Genomic DNA, 18,415 nt, shown 5'->3' with positions numbered 1-18,415 from the left:
TAAGTGCGACATGAAATGGGCCGTGCAGAGCCAGAAAACTTGGATCCGGTCGGAGCAACAGTAGGCATCTCGCTTTGACAGAATGAACAGAATTACAGGCCACTACTGTTTGGTTTTTTTATTTTTTATTGAGCCACAGAAGGGAAAGGCCGACAGTAAGAATTTAGGTCCTGCTATTAGTATTGATCTCTCTTTCTCATTTGTCTCTCTGGTTCTCTTCTCACCAGGTTCTCCATCAGCGAGAGGGCGTGAGGGAAGGAGTGCCCCACATTCAAGCGCCCGCTGACCGCACTCCCCCCACCACCCTTCGCTCCGTCCACAGCATGGCTCTCTCTCTCTGGATCCTCTTCACGTGCACCATCGCCCTGAGCAACATCAGCCCCTCTGCACAGGGTTGGTACTCTACCTACTTCAGATCATTGCACAACGAGCCGCTGAATTTGTTGTTGTTTTTGCTGGAATTTCTATTGTAGTTTCAGGCATGGTGCATTTACATAAGACCAGACAAGTACAATGCATACATTTTCTGTTACAATTGAGGTAAACTCAGTACTCAAGGGGGTCGTCGATAGGTCTACTATTGTCTTTGCCATTAAGCCAGATATGTTAGTATTGAGGTAAAGATTCTTTAAAAAATTGGCTGTGTTTATTGAATTTACAGGCAGCTGCGATATTGAATCTTAAATTCCAAAATAAACCTTTTAGTATTTGCTATTTTTTGCTGATGCAAAACAAGCACTTCACCTAACATTATTTATAGCATACCTTTTAATAATCCCATTAAGCCTAATGCTTTGTTAGGTTTGATAAGTCTGAGCTTTCAAATTCTTCCGCTTAGTTTTGATTAGTATATCTAAAAATAAATAGCAATCAAATTTGTACTTTGTTGTTAAATTTAACCTTTAATGGTATACTGAATTAACCAACTTACAAGTATATTGTGAAAAAAATGACATGCACTGTACCTGACATATATCCAGACGAATCGATATTGAATCAAAATCTGAATCGAATCTTTCGCACTAATAACTTTTGAACCACATTATTTTATTTATTTTTTACCAATTTTCTTTTACCAATTAACCATTTATTAAAACAATAAATTTACTGACTACAAATGGTTACCTTTAAGTTAGAAGTGCCATTTGAAGTTATACTGGCATATACTGGTCTCATCTGCCTCTATAAATGGGCCAGTGTGGATGCGTGTGAATTAACCGTATGTGTGGTGGATGGAGGGACCCATGTGGCAGTAAAGCTGGTGTGGATGCGAATGGCCTGAGGTCTGTGGACGGGGGATGTAGCAGGGGTCTGTCCAGCTAGTGCCCTTCCACTCCGACACCACCACACCATCTGCCGCTCTGCGGGGCCCGTGCCAGGCCTAGAGAGCAGGGAAGCGTGCAGCGTGCAGCGTTTGCTTGTCCAGGTGTATTTGGTGGCCGCTGTATTTCCTGTGTTTAATTTGCCTGGTTCTGCTGCTGTGAATTGATGTGATGTACTCAGTGTTCCATTGGACACGTTTTGGCCCCGAGCACGGAGCCGCTTCATCAATGTGTTGTACGTGTGTGTGTGTGCATGAGTGCCTCCAGCTGTCTCTGTGACCTGGCTTTGGATTAATAATGCATTAATAATCAATTGAGTGTTATCAAGGTTGTGCTGCTAGAGCAGGCAATTTGGAGAAATAAGGAAGCCTTCGTTCCTCTATGGGCTCATTGATCGCCATGTGTTGCCATTAAAGCGTGCCACAAATAACACATACTCACACAGAGCACATAATTCTGTTTCTCATTTCTGCTGTTCTTGCCACCTTTATGTGCGTGCGTGCGTGTGTGTGTGTGTGTGTGTGTGCGTGCGTGTGCGTGTGCGTGCGTGTGCGTACGTGCGTGCATGTGTGTGTTTGTGGATGGATGCATATACTGTGTTTATAAGGGAGACTGAGGCTAGTTTTAACGATTTTATAGTCCCCACACACACACACTGGATGGATGCATATACTGTGTTTAGAAGGGAAACTGAGGCTAGTTGTAATGATTTTATACTCCCCACACACATTCAGAGAGAGAGAGAGAGAGAGAGACTATAAATATACACATTTATAATGTTACAACAGGTTCCCATTTCAAATAAATGGTGAATTGAACTTTCTATTCCTCAAAGAATCTGAAAAAAATTGATTACAGTTTCCACAAAAATATTAAGCAGCACTATTAAGAAACTATTTTCAACATTGATAATAATACGAAATGTTTCTTGAGCATCAAATCATTTAGAATGATTTCTGAAGGATCATGTGACACTGAAGACTGGAGTAATGATGCTTAATATTCAGCTTTGACATCACATGGATAAGCCAGATTTTATAATATATTTTAAATTGTAATAATATTTTCACAATGTTACTGTTTTACAGTCTTGGTGAGCATGAGAGATTTCTTTAAAATAATTATTATAATAAAAAATAAAAATAAAAAATAGGTATAGCTTTAGAAATCAATAAATAATTACACATTTTGGTTTTGTCTGATTGGTACAAGTACTTATTTTAATTCGGAGCATATACAATTTTATTTGACCTCCTGAGATTTACAGTCAACATTTTCTGTTAAACACATCTTCCACTGAACACACTTTTTTTTTGCATCAAGATACATGTGGAGTTCATGCAGCTCAATTGCTGCTTACAGTAAAGCAAAATGGAAACAAACCAAATACTAATATATTATGAATTTCATGTTAATTTGTCAAATTGTTATGATGCCAATATAATTTGTGATGAAAAAAAAAACAAGACAAGGTATATGTAGTGGAATACACTTTTTTTTTTTTTATTATTACTGTTTACTTAAATCATTTTATTTATTTGGTTAAAATGGGTAATTAGAATGGGTGTTAATAAGAGCATGTCCCTTATTAAAAAGAAAAAATCAACACACTCTAATTAATGCACATAATCAAAACTTGAATTAGTAGACTTGAAATGAGTGTTTTCTTATTAGATTAATTTTCTCGTTTTTGTTTTGTTTGTTTGTTTTTCCCCTTTTACAGAATATATGATCTGTCACTTTGTATGACAGTTTCAGTGTTTAGCCAATAGGGAAATGTGACAAATTAGATTTGAAATGCTAAGCAAAAAAATTATTATATATTTTTCTGAGTATAGCCTCAAATGCACGCAATACAGTAACATGATTTTTATGTTTTTTTGTTTCCTCCAGCTTCCAGTGTTTAAATGTCAAAACTAATAATCATAAATTGCTCATAGGCATGCTTGTGGGACTACGTGTGTGTGTGTGTGTGTGTGTGTGTGTGTGTGTGTGTGTGTGTGTGTGTGTGTTTGGATGTATATATGGACAGACACACTTCCTCAGAAAAATATCCCACATTCTGATCCCCTTAATACTTCCTTTAGTCCTCATTTTCACAGTCTAATGTCTTCCTTTGGTCTAACGCGTCTGGTACACTAACAGCTCACTCAAACATTCTCCAGCATGTCTCATACTTTTACAATCTAATACTCTGACGCCTCCATATGACACTCTCACATCTCGCATAAAATCACTTCTCAGTCTGACGCTCACTCCTTGATCTCACACTCTTGAATCACAGTGGAATTTTCCCACTCTGTAGCCTAGTATTGTCACTCTTCACTTTAATGCTCACTCATTTGTCAAAATTTCTCCCTCGAAGACTTAATTTATGGCTTTTCGATTGAGTGAGATCTTGAGATGTTGAGTGACACAAATTAATGTCGAACATCGCTCACCGTTGCATGGATGGTTTCATGTCGCTCTGAAATGTCGTAGGGTAAGCAGCACTGCTGGTGATTGTCGGACCCTTTGATTGGTTCGCTGAGAGGACGGATTTTCGAACAGGGTAATCAGTTTGAAGTCAACACAAGTGCTGTTTGCAGCCCATTTTACTTCTGAAATCTAATGTGTTTTTAAGTGAAACCGGATGTTCAACAACAAATTAATGTAGTGTTAAACTTTGATGGTGAAACATTGGTACCATGCTAGCCGTCGCCAGAACATATAAAATGGGGGAGTATTTTGTTTTCATAGGGTGCACACATTTTTATGATCTGAGAAACAGACTTTCACCAAAACAATAACATCCTGTATTTATTATTACTAAAATAGACCCAGTTCTATATCAACACCAAAAAGATTGTCCAAAACAAGACAAAACAAGATTGTCCATCCTACAGACTACACCAAAAACCCTTTTGCATTATGTAAGGGTTAATGCCCGACGAGGTGTCCATTGTCAGGTATTAATGGACGACGGCGAGGCGTGAACCGTCCGACGCGCAGCGGAGTCCACCGAAGTCCATTAATACCTGACAATGGACACCTCGAAGGGCATTAACCCGCTTATACCATGGTCACTTGCCAAATAACACATTTTTAAAACATTAGTTTATATTTTAATTAGTTTTACAATCGAAATCTAAAGTTTTTACAAACAATAACTTGGTTTCCCTGGTTACGCCCGACGGTTTATTTAGCAACCGGAGATATTTATAGTCTGCTCAGCTCGTAGAACCCTTCAGTTTACTGCCTGTTGCTATGGTTACTCACAGCTGATGTAGCCAGCGCATTTATTTATTAATTTCGAACGGTAAACAGTCAGTTTCACCAGAACTCCTTTACTAGGTGTCCTCTATCACTTTTTAATGGACACCCTGCAGCCAATCAGAATTGAGTATTCACCCAGACCATGGTATAAGCCCATATACTTCGTAAACACGAGGCACAAAAGCTTTTCAATTCAATTTTCAAACAACACAATTATAAAAACATTACATACCAAATAGCAATACAAATATGTACATCTGCAGCATATTGATTTGCAACGAAGACTCACTCACCATTAAAATATTTGAAAGTGGCACGCCTATAAATATAGCCTTATTATGTTTCAAGTTCTGTTTTGTATAATAATGCGTTAAATATTAATTTTCTGATCATAGGTGGATATAAGTCACTATAAGTATCACTTATCACTAAGTAATGTTACACCTACATGTCTACTAACTCTCATTAGAGTGGTAGTAGTTATTAGTAGAATGGTAGGGTTAGAATAAGTTGATATGTAGTTGTAAAGTCACTTATAGTCAGTAGAATGTCTTTTGGAGGAGGATCACAATATAGAGTTTGCAGATATTAAGCAGACACTCTACTAATACTCTAATGAGAGTTAGTTGACATGTAGTTGCAAAATTACAGTTTTTTCCAATTGCTAACACACAATTTTGCAATCTAGGCTGGTTTTATCAAAATACTTAACACAATTCACAAAACCACACACCCAAACTGCAAAATACGTAATGTATCCTGAAAAATTAAGCACTGTAACCGAAACTACATATACAGTAGCATTATCAAAATCAAACTTTTGCACTAAATGGCACACACTTCATTCATATTACCAGATTTTTGTATAACCAACTATACACACTGTTGGGTATAATGAAAAGCACTCTCATCTTTAGGATGCTTTGCCATAATACTAAAATAGTTCAAATTGTAGAAAATTCTTCAGATTGTTCACATGCACAGAAAAATGTGCAGATACACACACATGCCGTTGAAACATTTATTTTTTATTTTTCACCGAACAAGTCAGTGCAACATATGCACAGCAGATATATTTGTAGTGTCATTTTGAATGGCAGTGTTTTGAAATGGCTTTGAGATTGTTGTGTCTTATGCAGAGAACCGTGTTCAGTGCATTTAAAAAGTGCCATTTTGAATTTGCAAAATGTGTGTAAAGCAGAAAATGTGTTTAGACTTTTGGAGACTTGAGAAGAGATTTTGCTCTCTGTGCGTGTCATTTTAGTGTGTTAGCAATTTAAAAAAAAAAAAAAACTATTAAAGTCAACAGAATGTTCAAAAGGGACCAACAAAATGAAGAACTAAATTAAACATGAAGGTCCACCCCTAGAAGCATCGAATGAGAAAAAAAGCATACGAGTTTTCCACAAATTAAAAAAAGAGAAAAGTTACAACATGCCACAAGAGTATTTTAGTTATTGGAGGTGGAAGAACTCCTAGATTTTTGGAACGTAGCATGACTGAAACCCTTTGACTTAAGATGAGGGATGTCAAGTATTCCCCCTTTTGTCTGGAACACAGCGTTAGTCACATTGCTTTTATGGCTTAGGTAATTGACTGAAAAAAGCCTGAAGAACTGCAGAACTGAACACCCATGAGCAAACATGGCAGATTTCAAATCATATGGTCCTCTGGCACCCGAACAACTGCTGTTGAGATGAATGGGAATGCTAACGGATAGCTTTATTCAGGTATAATACACCTCATCTGAACACTGGAGGACATGGAAGTGTTTGGGAAAACTTTTTGGAAACAGCCATTATTTCTGCAATTCCATTTGATGACTTTACACACTCCGACATTAAATAACCTCTCGGCTCAGTTAATGCTGTTCAGCGGCGTCACACTGCAGCACGGCACTTTGTAGTCGAGAGTTGCATTAATGTCTCGTCTGGAGCATGTCTCAGATTTAGCCTGCAGACTCTCAAAGACACACAGACACACACCTCTTGTAAACACACAGCCATTGTAGCCCCTTCCTGTGCTGCTTGTAAATGTGCAGATAGGCTGTGAAACAGCATTAGTGCTCTTTAATGGGCTGGTGTATTGACCACTCATGGGTGCATGATGAAGTCTTGACATAGCTGTTTCATTTAGTGTGTGTGTGTGTGTGTGTGTGTTATTTCTCTATTTCTCTCCCTCTGTGTGTGTGTGTGTGTGTGTGTGTGTGACTGCTCTGACTGCTACAATCTGTCCTCATCTTACACACACTTAAATCCTCACTTCATGGTTGCTCTTGTGGAAAGACCTGCGGTCCTGTAGTGCACACATGCACACTATTTTCTCTCTCTCTTTCTCTTTTTCCTCCTCTTCTTGAGTTCTCATTCAGCTCTAGAGGACCAGCTGTTTTGCCTTATTTTTCTCCGAGCTCTTTCCAGCCTGAATGTTTAATGAGAGAGGAATTTGTTTGGGCTGCATGGATGCAGCATTCATGGGCTTTTGAAGCAGTCAGGGTTGAATTCATGCATGTATTGGCTGATTTTAATGCATAAATAAAGCCAGAGCTCTGGCGCTTAATCAGAGCCGAGATGCAGTTTGAAGGGGAGTCTTACTGTTTGCTCAAAGTGTTATATTATTTATTTATTTATTTATTTTTAAGTCTGTGATTTTAACTTTTAGTGTTGCTGCTGTTGATCCACACCACTCTTGGCTCTGTCTTTAGAATATATAGCTACAGTATATGCACCACTCTTCCTTTCTCTTCCTCTTGTTTTCTAATTTCCATTTCTTTTCTCCTATACTCTCCTCTCCTCTCCTCTCCTCTCCTCTCCTCTCCTCTCCTCTAAAAAATCTCTCAAAAAATGTATTATCTCCTCTCTTTTCTCCTCTCCTCTCCTCTTGTTTCTCCTCTCCTCCCATTTCTTTTCTCCTGTACTCTCCTCTCATTTCTCTTCTTCTTTCTCCTCCTCTCCTCTCCTCTAAAAAAACTCTCAAAAAATGTGTATTCTCTCTCCTCTCCTCTCCTCTCCTCTCCTCTCCTCTCCTCTCCTCTCCTCTCCTCTCCTCTCCTCTCCTCTCCTCTCCTCTCCTCTCCTCTCCTCTCCTCTCCTCCTCTCCTCTCCTCTCCTCTCCTCGCTAGTTTTTCCTCTCCTCTCGTCTCCTCATTTTTCTAATTTTCTCTCCTTTCCTCTCATTTCTCCTCTCCTCTTGTTTCTCCTCTTCTCTCCTCTCCTCTTCTCTCCTCCCCTCTCATTTCTCCTCTCTTCTCATTTATCCTCTTCTCTTCTCTTCTCTTCTCTTCTCTTCTCTTCTCTTCTCTTCTCTTCTCTTCTCTTCTCTTCTCTTCTCTTCTCTTCTCTTCTCTTCTCTTCTCTTCTCTTCTCTCCTCTCCTCTCCTCTCCCATGGCTGTTGGTGGTGCCGTGTTCTTCAAAGCGTGAGCTGAGAGCAGCAGATCACAGACAGGTCTGTGCGAGTGAAAGGTTAATGGATGGCCTTTGAATATACATTGGGAGTGTGGGAGGAGGGGGAAGGAGCGAGAGTGGTGGTGGTGTGTTCTTTCAAATGGGCCTTTGAAGATGCTTCTCTCTCCTGTCTGTGTCTGTGTGTGTGTGTGTCTCCACTGATGATAGACAGAGGCCGTGTCTGAAGCCCTGCATTATCTGCTGTCTGGTCTGGCACATTTTCTTTTATTCATTGTGTGTGTGTGCTGTGGAATGGGCATTATGGAGACGTCTGGTTTTCACACCGGTGTGTGATTGTGTCATCACTTTGTTCTGGTATGTACTGATGTTGCATTTAGATATGTGCTTGTGTGCTTGTGTGCGTGTGTGTGTGCGTGTGTGTGTGTTTGTGTGTGTGCGTGTGCGTGTGTGTTTGTGTGTGTGCGTGTGCATGCGTGCGCGCCTATTCTCTACCACCATCTAATAATTATCGGCAGTAGCCAAAGGCAGACAGAGAGACTGATGGGGCAGAAAGCAAATAAAAAGAGAAAAACAAGAAAATACATAAATGTGACCAAATGAGGGGACATAAAAGCTATTTGGGACAGGAGTAAACAAGAGATGTTTTTGTGAACACACATGCATCACCTAGATTGTGCAAGAGTGCATTTTCTGATGCATTGTTTTTTTGTTTTTTTTTACACTTGATAGGTGCAGTAAGTAAAATGTTTTATACCTAAAGAAATAAATAATACTTTTGATAGAGACATTATCAAATTATGTAATCTCATAAGATGAAGACGAGTCATATCAGTGGCCTAGAAAAGATGTTTTATATAAGGCAGGGTCGATCGCATGGCTGGCGGATGCTACTGAATTTATTTTTGTAACCCTCTATTATCAGACATTTTTGGTTTTGTTAAAAATGAGTTATGACTGACAAGTGCATAGGATATCTTTACAATGGCATTGGTACTAGAAAAACTCCACAGCGATTCAGTATAAAACCTAATACCACCATTATACTTTGTACAAAAATACTTTGTGCTATGTTAAATGTCATATTTGTGTACAATTTTGTGTACATATTTGGGGACACAGCATCAAATAATCCTGCAAATCCAATGTTTTCAAATGGAAATGGAGCTCCACAATTTACTGAGATTTGTGAAAGTAACATAACTTTCATCTAGTAGTTATCACATCTGGGTGCTAGCCACATTCAAATTACTGCTTACTGATTCTGCATTCATTCGGTTGACGCAAACGTTTGCCTGAGGCCTCAGATTGGTTTCACATGGCAGGCTACAATTTTTTTTCTAAGCAAAGTGAAGATTTTGATTATTCCCCCCAAAATGGGAGAAATAACATAGACATTTCTAAAAGCCATTGCTCAAAAATAATCTTATATAGACTCCCTTAAAAGAGCAGATTTATATCATGAATGTTATAAAAACTGCTCAACAGAAAGAGAATGTTTTACAAATGACTTACAGTTTTCACTCAACATCAATAGCATCTACAGATGAAAATGCAAGTGTCGAATAGGCATCACAGCATTGTTGTAGATACTTCTACTTTCAGAGTTAGAGAGTTGAGAAACAACTCTATTTAAAGACGGGGGATTTGATGAATCCAACTTTATTTCTCCTTGACTTACGCACTCCACTCTCCCCTCTTGGCCTACTTGCTCCCTCCCTCTCGTATTTTTGATTAGGGAAGGCAGTATTGAGTTTCCATTTATATCCGTTTATAATGCGGCTGCCATTAGCTTATGACAGGCCGGACTAACCAAAGTCTCTGGTGGCATTACGCCGCTGGTTTTATCCTTTGCCCTATGAAGTAGTTTTATTACCTCTACGCAAATGAAATCACAGGACTCAAAGACTGTAGCGTGCCCTGAATTGCTCTTTCTCTCTCTCACTGCCTATATTTCACAATATGGGGGTGGAAAAAAACACAGAGGCACTGGTCTTAGGAAGTCTTTAAGCTCAAGGTGAGACATTGTTTGGGGTAAATGTATTTTAACACAAGGTTAGTTCAGCAAAGTGTGTTGCTTCAGTCATGTTGCGCGAGTCAAGTCCTGTCCTCAACGGGAAACGCATGACGCCCTGTGTGGTCGTCCCCTTCTCATTAGTCTCTCGCTCTGACCGAGTCCTAATCTTAATGCTAGCTGTTCCAGTCGTCGTTCTCTCTCGGCCTGGCCGTGAGGCTGATGGAGGGTGCAGAGACGCTGAGTGTGGGGTGTGATGTGTCGCACCGGGAGAGGCGTGTGGTGTGATGTGGACACATGGGTGTGTGAGTGAGACGTGGGATGCAGTGCTGGGCTGTAATTGGGTTCGGTGCGGGTGGTTGTGATAGCCGGAGAGCTGGGAACGGACTGGAGAGAGAGAAACAGGCGTCGATTGGGGAGGAGAGACACAAAGTGACCTTCAGCCTGGTAGCCAGGGACTCGCTAAGGTGGTTGCTTTCTAGCTCCGTCTCTTTACAAAATATATTTTCACCCTTTAGTGTGTCACGGCATTAACTGCTAAATTAAAATCTGCTTTGACTGGCACTGAGCAAGAGATGAACGTGTTTAGCGCTCGGTATTTACCACGAAGATCACAGTCATTTTGCAAAGACATTGTCCTGGATCAACATATTTTATTGATTCTGGAACAACATTCCTGTCCGAAAATTTAGTCCTAACCCTATCCTTACCTGTAAACCTAACCGTACCCATAACTTCTCCCTAAAATCAGAGGGAAATGATAGGTGAATAACACTGATGTAGAAGCACTTAACCCTGGTTGTAAACTTGTCCCTCAAATCTGATTGGTTAATTGTGAATATTGTTCCAGGATCAACAAATATGTTGATGATTGGTGATGGGATTGTAGTTTTTTCCCTCACTAAAGCCATTAAAGGCATAATTCACTTAAAAATCCATCAACTGTTTGGTTCATATTCTTCAAAATATAGTATTTGTGTTCAGCAGAAGAAAGAATTTCATACAGGTTTGAAACAAGTTGAGGGTGAGTAAATGATGTTAGAATTTCCATTCATCTTGTACCTTGTATTTTTGTCATATTTTCAAAAACTATTAATTTTTTTTGCTTCAAATCAAAGTTTGTTGTGTTGTGATTCACGTCATAGCTGATTGGCTTGGTTCGTGGCTTATAACTCTTTAAGACTATTTTAAATCCCTATGGGAAAATTGAATGGGAAAAAATACTTCCGGAACCAACGCTATTGTGGCTGTGAAGTGTCATTTGACAAGCTTGATCTGTCACCATGGAAATATTAGGGTGATACATTGTAATAACAGTTGCCTTTAAAAAAAAAATGATTTCAAACTTATATGTGAAAGGGTTAAATTGTTGTATAAACACCTGTCAAAGTAACTGTGCAGAAATGCTATCAAATCCATGGCAGTGCATGTTAAAAACATGTTAGGAAAAGATATTACTTAATAAATGATAAAGACATGATGTGTGATTATGCATTGAGTTCGAGTCAAACTCAATTAAATGAGTCAAACTCAATTTAGATTGACAAACTCGATTAAATGTATTGCTGTAGATCACTGATAGGCTAATGCTCAGTGATATTCAATTGCACAGTAATATAATGTCTTCAATTATATTCCTGTGGAGTAGTTACCGGTATATTGATGTAAGGTTAATTGTATATTTTGAATTATTAATCACCATATAATGTTAGCAATTTGTAATCGACAGCCCTAATATTAATGTTTTAATAAAATATAGTTGCTTTAGTTACAGTAAACGCTACAGCCTTGGAATAGATAGTTACTGACTGCTCAACTGGAAGTAATGTTCTATACAAAAGAAAATGTATTTTGGCCATTTAAACAGACTTGCAAGAACTGCACTAATTAGAAGTGTTTGGTCATATACAACTAATTTTAGAGAGGCCAAACTTGCTGACATGTGGGCACTGGTCCACTCTCTGAACTCTTGAGTCTTCACATCACTGTAGTAGTGCTGGCGTGGCAGCCATGCCGACTCTAATGGTGCCGTTTCCAAAGCTTGAGCTCTGTGCTAATGAGCATTTGAGTGATTAAGTGGCGCCTGGAGATGCACTGAAAGAAGAAGAAGAAGAAGCTGATGGCATCCACACTCAACCCTGCAGTATCTTTATCCCTCACAACCTGGTTCACTGTTAGAGCTTCAAATTGCTTAATCAATCATTGCTTCATTAATTGATAGGCAGCTCTGATAATCAGGTATTTTAAGCTCAATTCAATTGATTGACTTGCTTGATTTACAGCTTTTGGAGTTCACCGACAGATGAATTATTTAGTGGCAATCGTTCCTTGTCATAGAGCAAAGCATTGAGGACTCATGTGACACGTGACAAATGAATAATTACGCTAATGTATCACACATCATTAGAAGACAATTGTATCTCTTTCTCATTCTTGTATGAATTTTTTTATATATGCAAATGTTTTTTAATATATATATATTTTTTTATATTCATATATTTATTACTTTAAATATATTTTTTATTATCTTTTGTAATGATAATAAAAAACAGGAAATTATATCGTAGAGTGAACCCTTGCAGACTTTTTAGGATCTGAATATGCATAATATATAGTATGGACACTTTACTATCCCATGAGGCCATGGGAGAGAGGTTGTGAATGTATAATAAATCGATCGACAGAGCTAGATTTTTGCCAATTACCCCAGTTTCGCCTGGCATTTAAACACCTTCCCATCACGTGCGCATATGTGATGGGAAAGCGTCCTTATACGGCAGATCTAAGCACATCCAGCCACAGCGAGTGTTTTGCGGTAGGGGAAGAGAAATATTTTACAAGCTCAGGCTTTTTCTTGACCCAAGAAATATAAAAAAATGTGTTCTCATCTCTTGCAGCCCAAGGACAAGTTGTACAGTTGTAGAAATTTTAAATATGAGAGGAGAAAAGTTTACCGCTGCCATTTTGAAATACTCTGGGGTTTTTAACGTTTTTTTTTTACATCAGAACTCACATAATAAATATAGAATACTCTGAGTGAAATACATGGATGCTTGCGTTTCTGAAGTCACCACCAGGGAATAACCTGTAAATACAGTCTTGTAAACACGTTTTTCTTGCATTGCCAGGTTATTGATTTGCACGTAAATAAGTTATTTCAATGAACTGATGTTTGGTATTTATCAGTGTAGTGGTGTGCATGTAAACTGTTATGTGGTTTGCAACCATTCTCTAGATACTCTAGATTTGCAAAGATTCTCTTTTTCTCCTCATTTCTATTGGCTCTTGAGTAATTGTGAAGCTCTTGGAATAGTGTTGGAACCCTGTGGACCTTTAATGAGCCAATCAATGGCATAGTTGACCATCTACAACACTAGATACGAGTGTCTCCATTTCTTTTTCCCTGCTGAGTTCATTGCACCCTTCTTTTCAACTGTCTCACTCCATTTGCGTCTTGCCTGTCCTGTCTAACTCTGTCCGTGCCCTTGTCTGTCTGTGTCGGTCAGTGTGTGTGTGTGTGTGTGTGTGTGTGTGTTCAAGACTGAGGGCACGGCCTCTCTTCTCTGCTCTCTAAACCTCCCCGAGGCTTTAATTACTGCATTTGGATAATGAGTCAAATCCAATCACTCGTCTCCACTGTTCTGAATTAGTATACAGCTCCTATTATGGCAGCACCAGCCCTAGTTTCTTCACACCAGCTGCCCCGCAGTGACACGTCTTCATTTCTCGCCACTCTTTCTTTCACTTCACTTAGGACGGTGGGAGGGAAGAGGAAAAGAAATGTGTTGGAAAAATCATTCAGGGGGGAAATATATGAATATGGAGCGGAAAGACCTGTTGATATGGTAAAAGGAGGTTGCATGCGGTGTCCATGCATAGATGCTTTTTGAATGAAAGATGGTGATATTGAAATGATGCAGTCACAGTGTATTTATAAAGTCAGAGGCAGTGGTTTACAGGCAATGTTGAGGAAGGTGCTTTAACTGTAGCCTGTCATACAAGCTACGCGTCTTAAAATCTGTAGATTACACGAAGCTACAGTTTATAAAAAATATTTAGCTATATGATCGGTTACAATGAAAAAATAGAAACATTTTATGTAGTGCACTTAATTTAATTGAATGTGTGCTTGTAGTGTGTATCTTAAAAGTACATTTTTTAGTTTTTTTTTTTTTACTGTAAAACTGCAAATAATATAATATTCATAAAAGGCCACTTAAGTGTATTTAAAAAGTACCACACTTAAGTACTTTTTTAAGTGCACTTTGTAATTATCTTAATAATTACAAAGTGTACAAAGTACTTAATAATTAAATGTTTTTACATTTTAAAAATTTGTACTATAGTGTGTTATTTGATATTACACTTATTTTAAATATACTAAATTACAAATTCATCATTAATGTGTAATTACAAATATATTCAAATATAGGACACAAGTTTCAATAGAAATGACATAAATGAAATTGTGTTTACTATAAATGCTTGTCAATACATTTGACAGTGCACTTTAATTTCAAAGAAATTATGAAATTACTTAAAAATATGTAAGTCCTACATAAGGGGGTCAAAAAAGCTTAACAGAGATGTCTGTTAAGAAGAGTGTGTTTGATTTACCTTAGTTCACTCAGTTATAAAGCTACCCACGCAAAATAATATGACTTTAAAAACCTGTGATGCAGCGATGTGCCATGCTGCACTGCTATTCTGGAAATAGCCTGTTAATGGCTACTTGCTAAAGCGACAGTATTTTGGAAACTGCAAAGATCCTGTCACACTACTGAAAAATGTGGTTAAGTAAGTATTGCTACTTGTAGTTACTCTTCATTATTGATGAGGAATGGTGATCATGCAGGCAATGCCAGTTCCAGCTAGCCTCATTCCCCTTTCCCTTCCCCAGCCGATTCTACCATTCATTACCAGTCTACAAGTTTAGCGGTTCAATAAAAGTGGCACAGTCAAAAAAATAATAATTCTGTAAGTACAAACATTCCCGAAGAAAGAGACTGAATGACAGTCCAGTTTGTACAGAGACTGTTACAGTTGGTTAAGGTAGTTGCAGGACTTTAGAGGCAAAGGACCAGTGATTCATCTGTTACAGCTACTTATACTGTACACTCATAGATAGAACCACATATCAGACTATGACATTACAAGGATTGTACTGAGCAGTCAGTAAGTTCTAGGACCAGTCACACATCATGTGCTTGTTCAGTGGCACTGATGACAGCAGGAGGAAAATTCTTCTGTCCACAAACTGTCGCGATTTATTTGCTTCTCATTTGTTTTGAATGCCATTCTGTTACGACCAAATATATTCGGAATTATGAGAATTTGAAAATACAGTGAGCAATTTGCATTCACAAAGCATGCTATAAGCAAACTGCAAGGTGAACTTATAAGATGAACTGTGATTAGTATTGGGAGAAAATAACTGTCGCCCTAATTAAGATCCTCATTGAGGATGCACTAGATCAGGGTTTCTCAACTCACACCCTCAAGGTCCAGTTTTCTGCAGAGTTTGCTCCAACCCTAATTAAACACACCTGAACTAGATCTTCAAGGTCTTCAGGATTACTAGACATTTGCAGGTAGGTGAGTTTATTCTAGGTTGGAGTTAAACTCTGCAGGAAAGTGGACCTCGATGACCAGAGTTGAGGACCCATCCACTAGATAATATTTGCACATTCATATGCCATTTATCAAGACACTGCAAGTGTAACGGAGGCCAGCTAGTGAGAGCTGTGCGAGTAAATCTCACTCCCCTGATCTCAAGAGGCGCTCTAGCGACTGACGTTAGAGGCTGCGGTCTTTAGCCTCCTTGTTAGTGCACCTGACTCCCATGGTAGAGACCCGGTTTCGAGGCCCACACAGAGCGGGGCAAGTAGGACCTGAGGGGTTACACAAGCCTTGATTTCTCCCCCACATAATTTCAGCCTGCCAGACGATGTGACGTTTACATAGGTAAACATTGAGTCATTGACTAGTCAACTGTTTCGGGATCACTGGTCGACTACTAAAATTACTATCTAAATTATTAGAATACCAGCCCTCACACTAGATAAACTACGTATCTCAAATACCCCTACTTGGGGTAGGACCCTACCCTAACTTGGGGTAGCATTTGGAAGTTACCCATTCAGTTACCCACACATAATCAGCATGTTAGAGCATGTGCACTACCTTGCAGGCCACATCTCCGACCCAAACACATTCCAATTACACATCCCAAAAACTGACCCTGAACAAAGATTTCCTAGATAATTCTCTTTCAGATATTTACTTGCCCAAGGTCATTTCCCTAATCGTCTTTAGACCTGCTTATATCAAAAAGACAAAATGAAAATATAACTATCCTATCTTTTAAATGGGTTCCATCCTTTAGCTCTAGACTTTCGTTTTAATTCGGATTATGAAGATTATTCCCCTCAGTCCAATTTCCCCTTCCGATCAGAGATAATGTCTGTGGGAGCAGAATACACTCATAAATGAGGGAATGAGCCTATTAATCCAGTGGCCGTAGTCGAGTTTGGGAGATAACTGGGTGGTTAGAGTTGGAGATACGGGCAGATAGAAAGGAGAAATTATTGAGCTGACACATTTGGCCTTGCTTGCGGGATGGCAACGTGCAGTGTGAGACGGACCGGCCTGCTGAAACTATATGAACATGTGGGTGGGTGGGTGGGTGATTGGTTGGCTGTGTGATTGGCCTCCTGTGGAGAGGCAGTGCCGAGCCCAGAGTAATGGTTTAATCAGTGACCAGCAGTATGGAGCTATGTGTTTGCTCCATGGGAAAGCTGCGGAAACAAGACTGCATGCTGGCACACTCTAATCCCACTTTGCTTCTTTATATATGTGTGTGTGTCATGTGGGCACAAGGGTGTGAATGTACACCAGAACAGCCTTGTATGAAGTATGTTTACCCACAGCAAATCTCCCAATCGTCTGAACTGGTCTGAACCCTCAAACCTATACATTTTACGGCAAGATTACGCCATCCATCCCAGCGCTGACTTGCTGTGGCAAGCCTGTCTGACGGCTACATGGCTGTATGATGTATGATGCAGTTACGCATGTCCACGTACGTAAGTGCTCAGGGAGTATAAGAGAACAAGACAAGGATTACAGGACGTTGAGTGGGAAAACAGCTTAGAGAGTCACAAGCATCTGGGATGAATGGTTGACATTTGCAGAAAACAGAGCACTCTTTGGGACCTGTGCAGCTCTACGTAACATCTGACTTTTACATTGACCTTGGGGTGAAAAGGGGTGGCTCAAAACCAAGAGAACTTTACGTTTTGGTCTTCTGTCTCTTGCGCAAAGAAAAGGCAATTTTATGTCCGAAGCTGAATGGATGTACTTGTTCCGTTTGTCCGTACAACAGAGCCTGCAGATTACTGTTACTTACAAGAGCATGCATCGACTAAGCAGGTTGTCGAGTTGTCTGCTTTTTCGTGAAAATGTTCCCACTATTTGATTGCAGTCTTTGTAGCTGCAAGAGCTGAAGGAATGAATTTCAGGAGTACTGAGTGCTTCATTGATCAGTTTTTTCCTGTGCATGGCACTCTGTGGGTCAGATCCACCCCCTCATCATTCAGCACAATGGACAGCTCCACAGGTCCCCCCTCTCTATTTGTCAGCACCATGGAGAGCTCCATTGCCTGGTTTTTGTCCTTCTGTGAGTGGAGGCGGCCGGCGGCCATTTTACATGGCTGGATCTTCAAACTCTTTGAAAGCTCTTGTTCAGATAAAGTATGCCACTCTGGGCCACTCTCGGCCCCTCTCAGCCAGGCACAATGATTAACCCTACAGCACCTACAGCCCTCTTAACGTCTCTCTTTCGCTCTCTTAAATTGAGTGTAAATGGCAGATGCCATGTGTGGGAAGAAAGGGTCGGTGGTGCGTCTGGGGTCGCTTCTCTCCTCTTGGTTATACTCAGGTGTTTGATTATTGGCTCCTGAAGCGATTAGGACACATGGGAGATGCTTTTCTTGTCTCAAGCCTTGCATTAGGGTGGCGGATGGCACCCGGCGGAGAACTGTGTGAAGGAGTGGGAGGATGTTAACTGAGTGTGTACGTAACTCTCACAGTTTGCTTGAGCGAGAGGGTAAATAGTTTGCTCCTTAGGACTACGAAGGCTGGAAATATGATCACTGTCTGTGAAAAACCCTCGTCCATTCCTCTGATTACTTCGCTTTCCATTTTGTATTATCTATTTCATAAAGGTTTGCTGTAATAAACAGTTCCATATGCTGTAATGCCAAGAGTTATTCCTAATTAACAGGTAACTTCATGACCTGCTAATTACACCAATAATCCATGCAAGTGTTAGGCTCATTTTAAAATCAACATGAAGTCATAGTTGAACCTGTTTATTTTTTAAACTGTTTCTGGTAAGTAAAATGGTTTGTGAACAGTCATAAGT

The 18,415-nt window shown here is 39.5% G+C and overlaps 1 protein-coding gene across 1 annotated transcript in view; it reads left to right on the top strand.

Annotated features, from left to right (window-relative positions):
• LOC311093846 (adhesion G protein-coupled receptor L1-like) overlaps positions 1–18,415 on the top strand; it is a 98,466-nt gene that overhangs the window by 75,138 nt on the left and 4,913 nt on the right. The window contains exon 2 of the mRNA XM_084131451.1: positions 228–393. Coding sequence (XP_083987577.1) covers positions 324–393 — 70 coding nt within the window. The 5' untranslated portion in view covers positions 228–323. The remainder of the gene's footprint in view (positions 1–227; positions 394–18,415) is intronic.

The sequence above is a fragment of the Abramis brama genome (assembly GCF_963993115.1).
Source record: "Abramis brama genome assembly, chromosome: 1".
Classification (NCBI taxonomy): domain Eukaryota; kingdom Metazoa; phylum Chordata; class Actinopteri; order Cypriniformes; family Leuciscidae; genus Abramis; species Abramis brama.
This window is presented reverse-complemented; position numbering and strand designations above follow the sequence as displayed.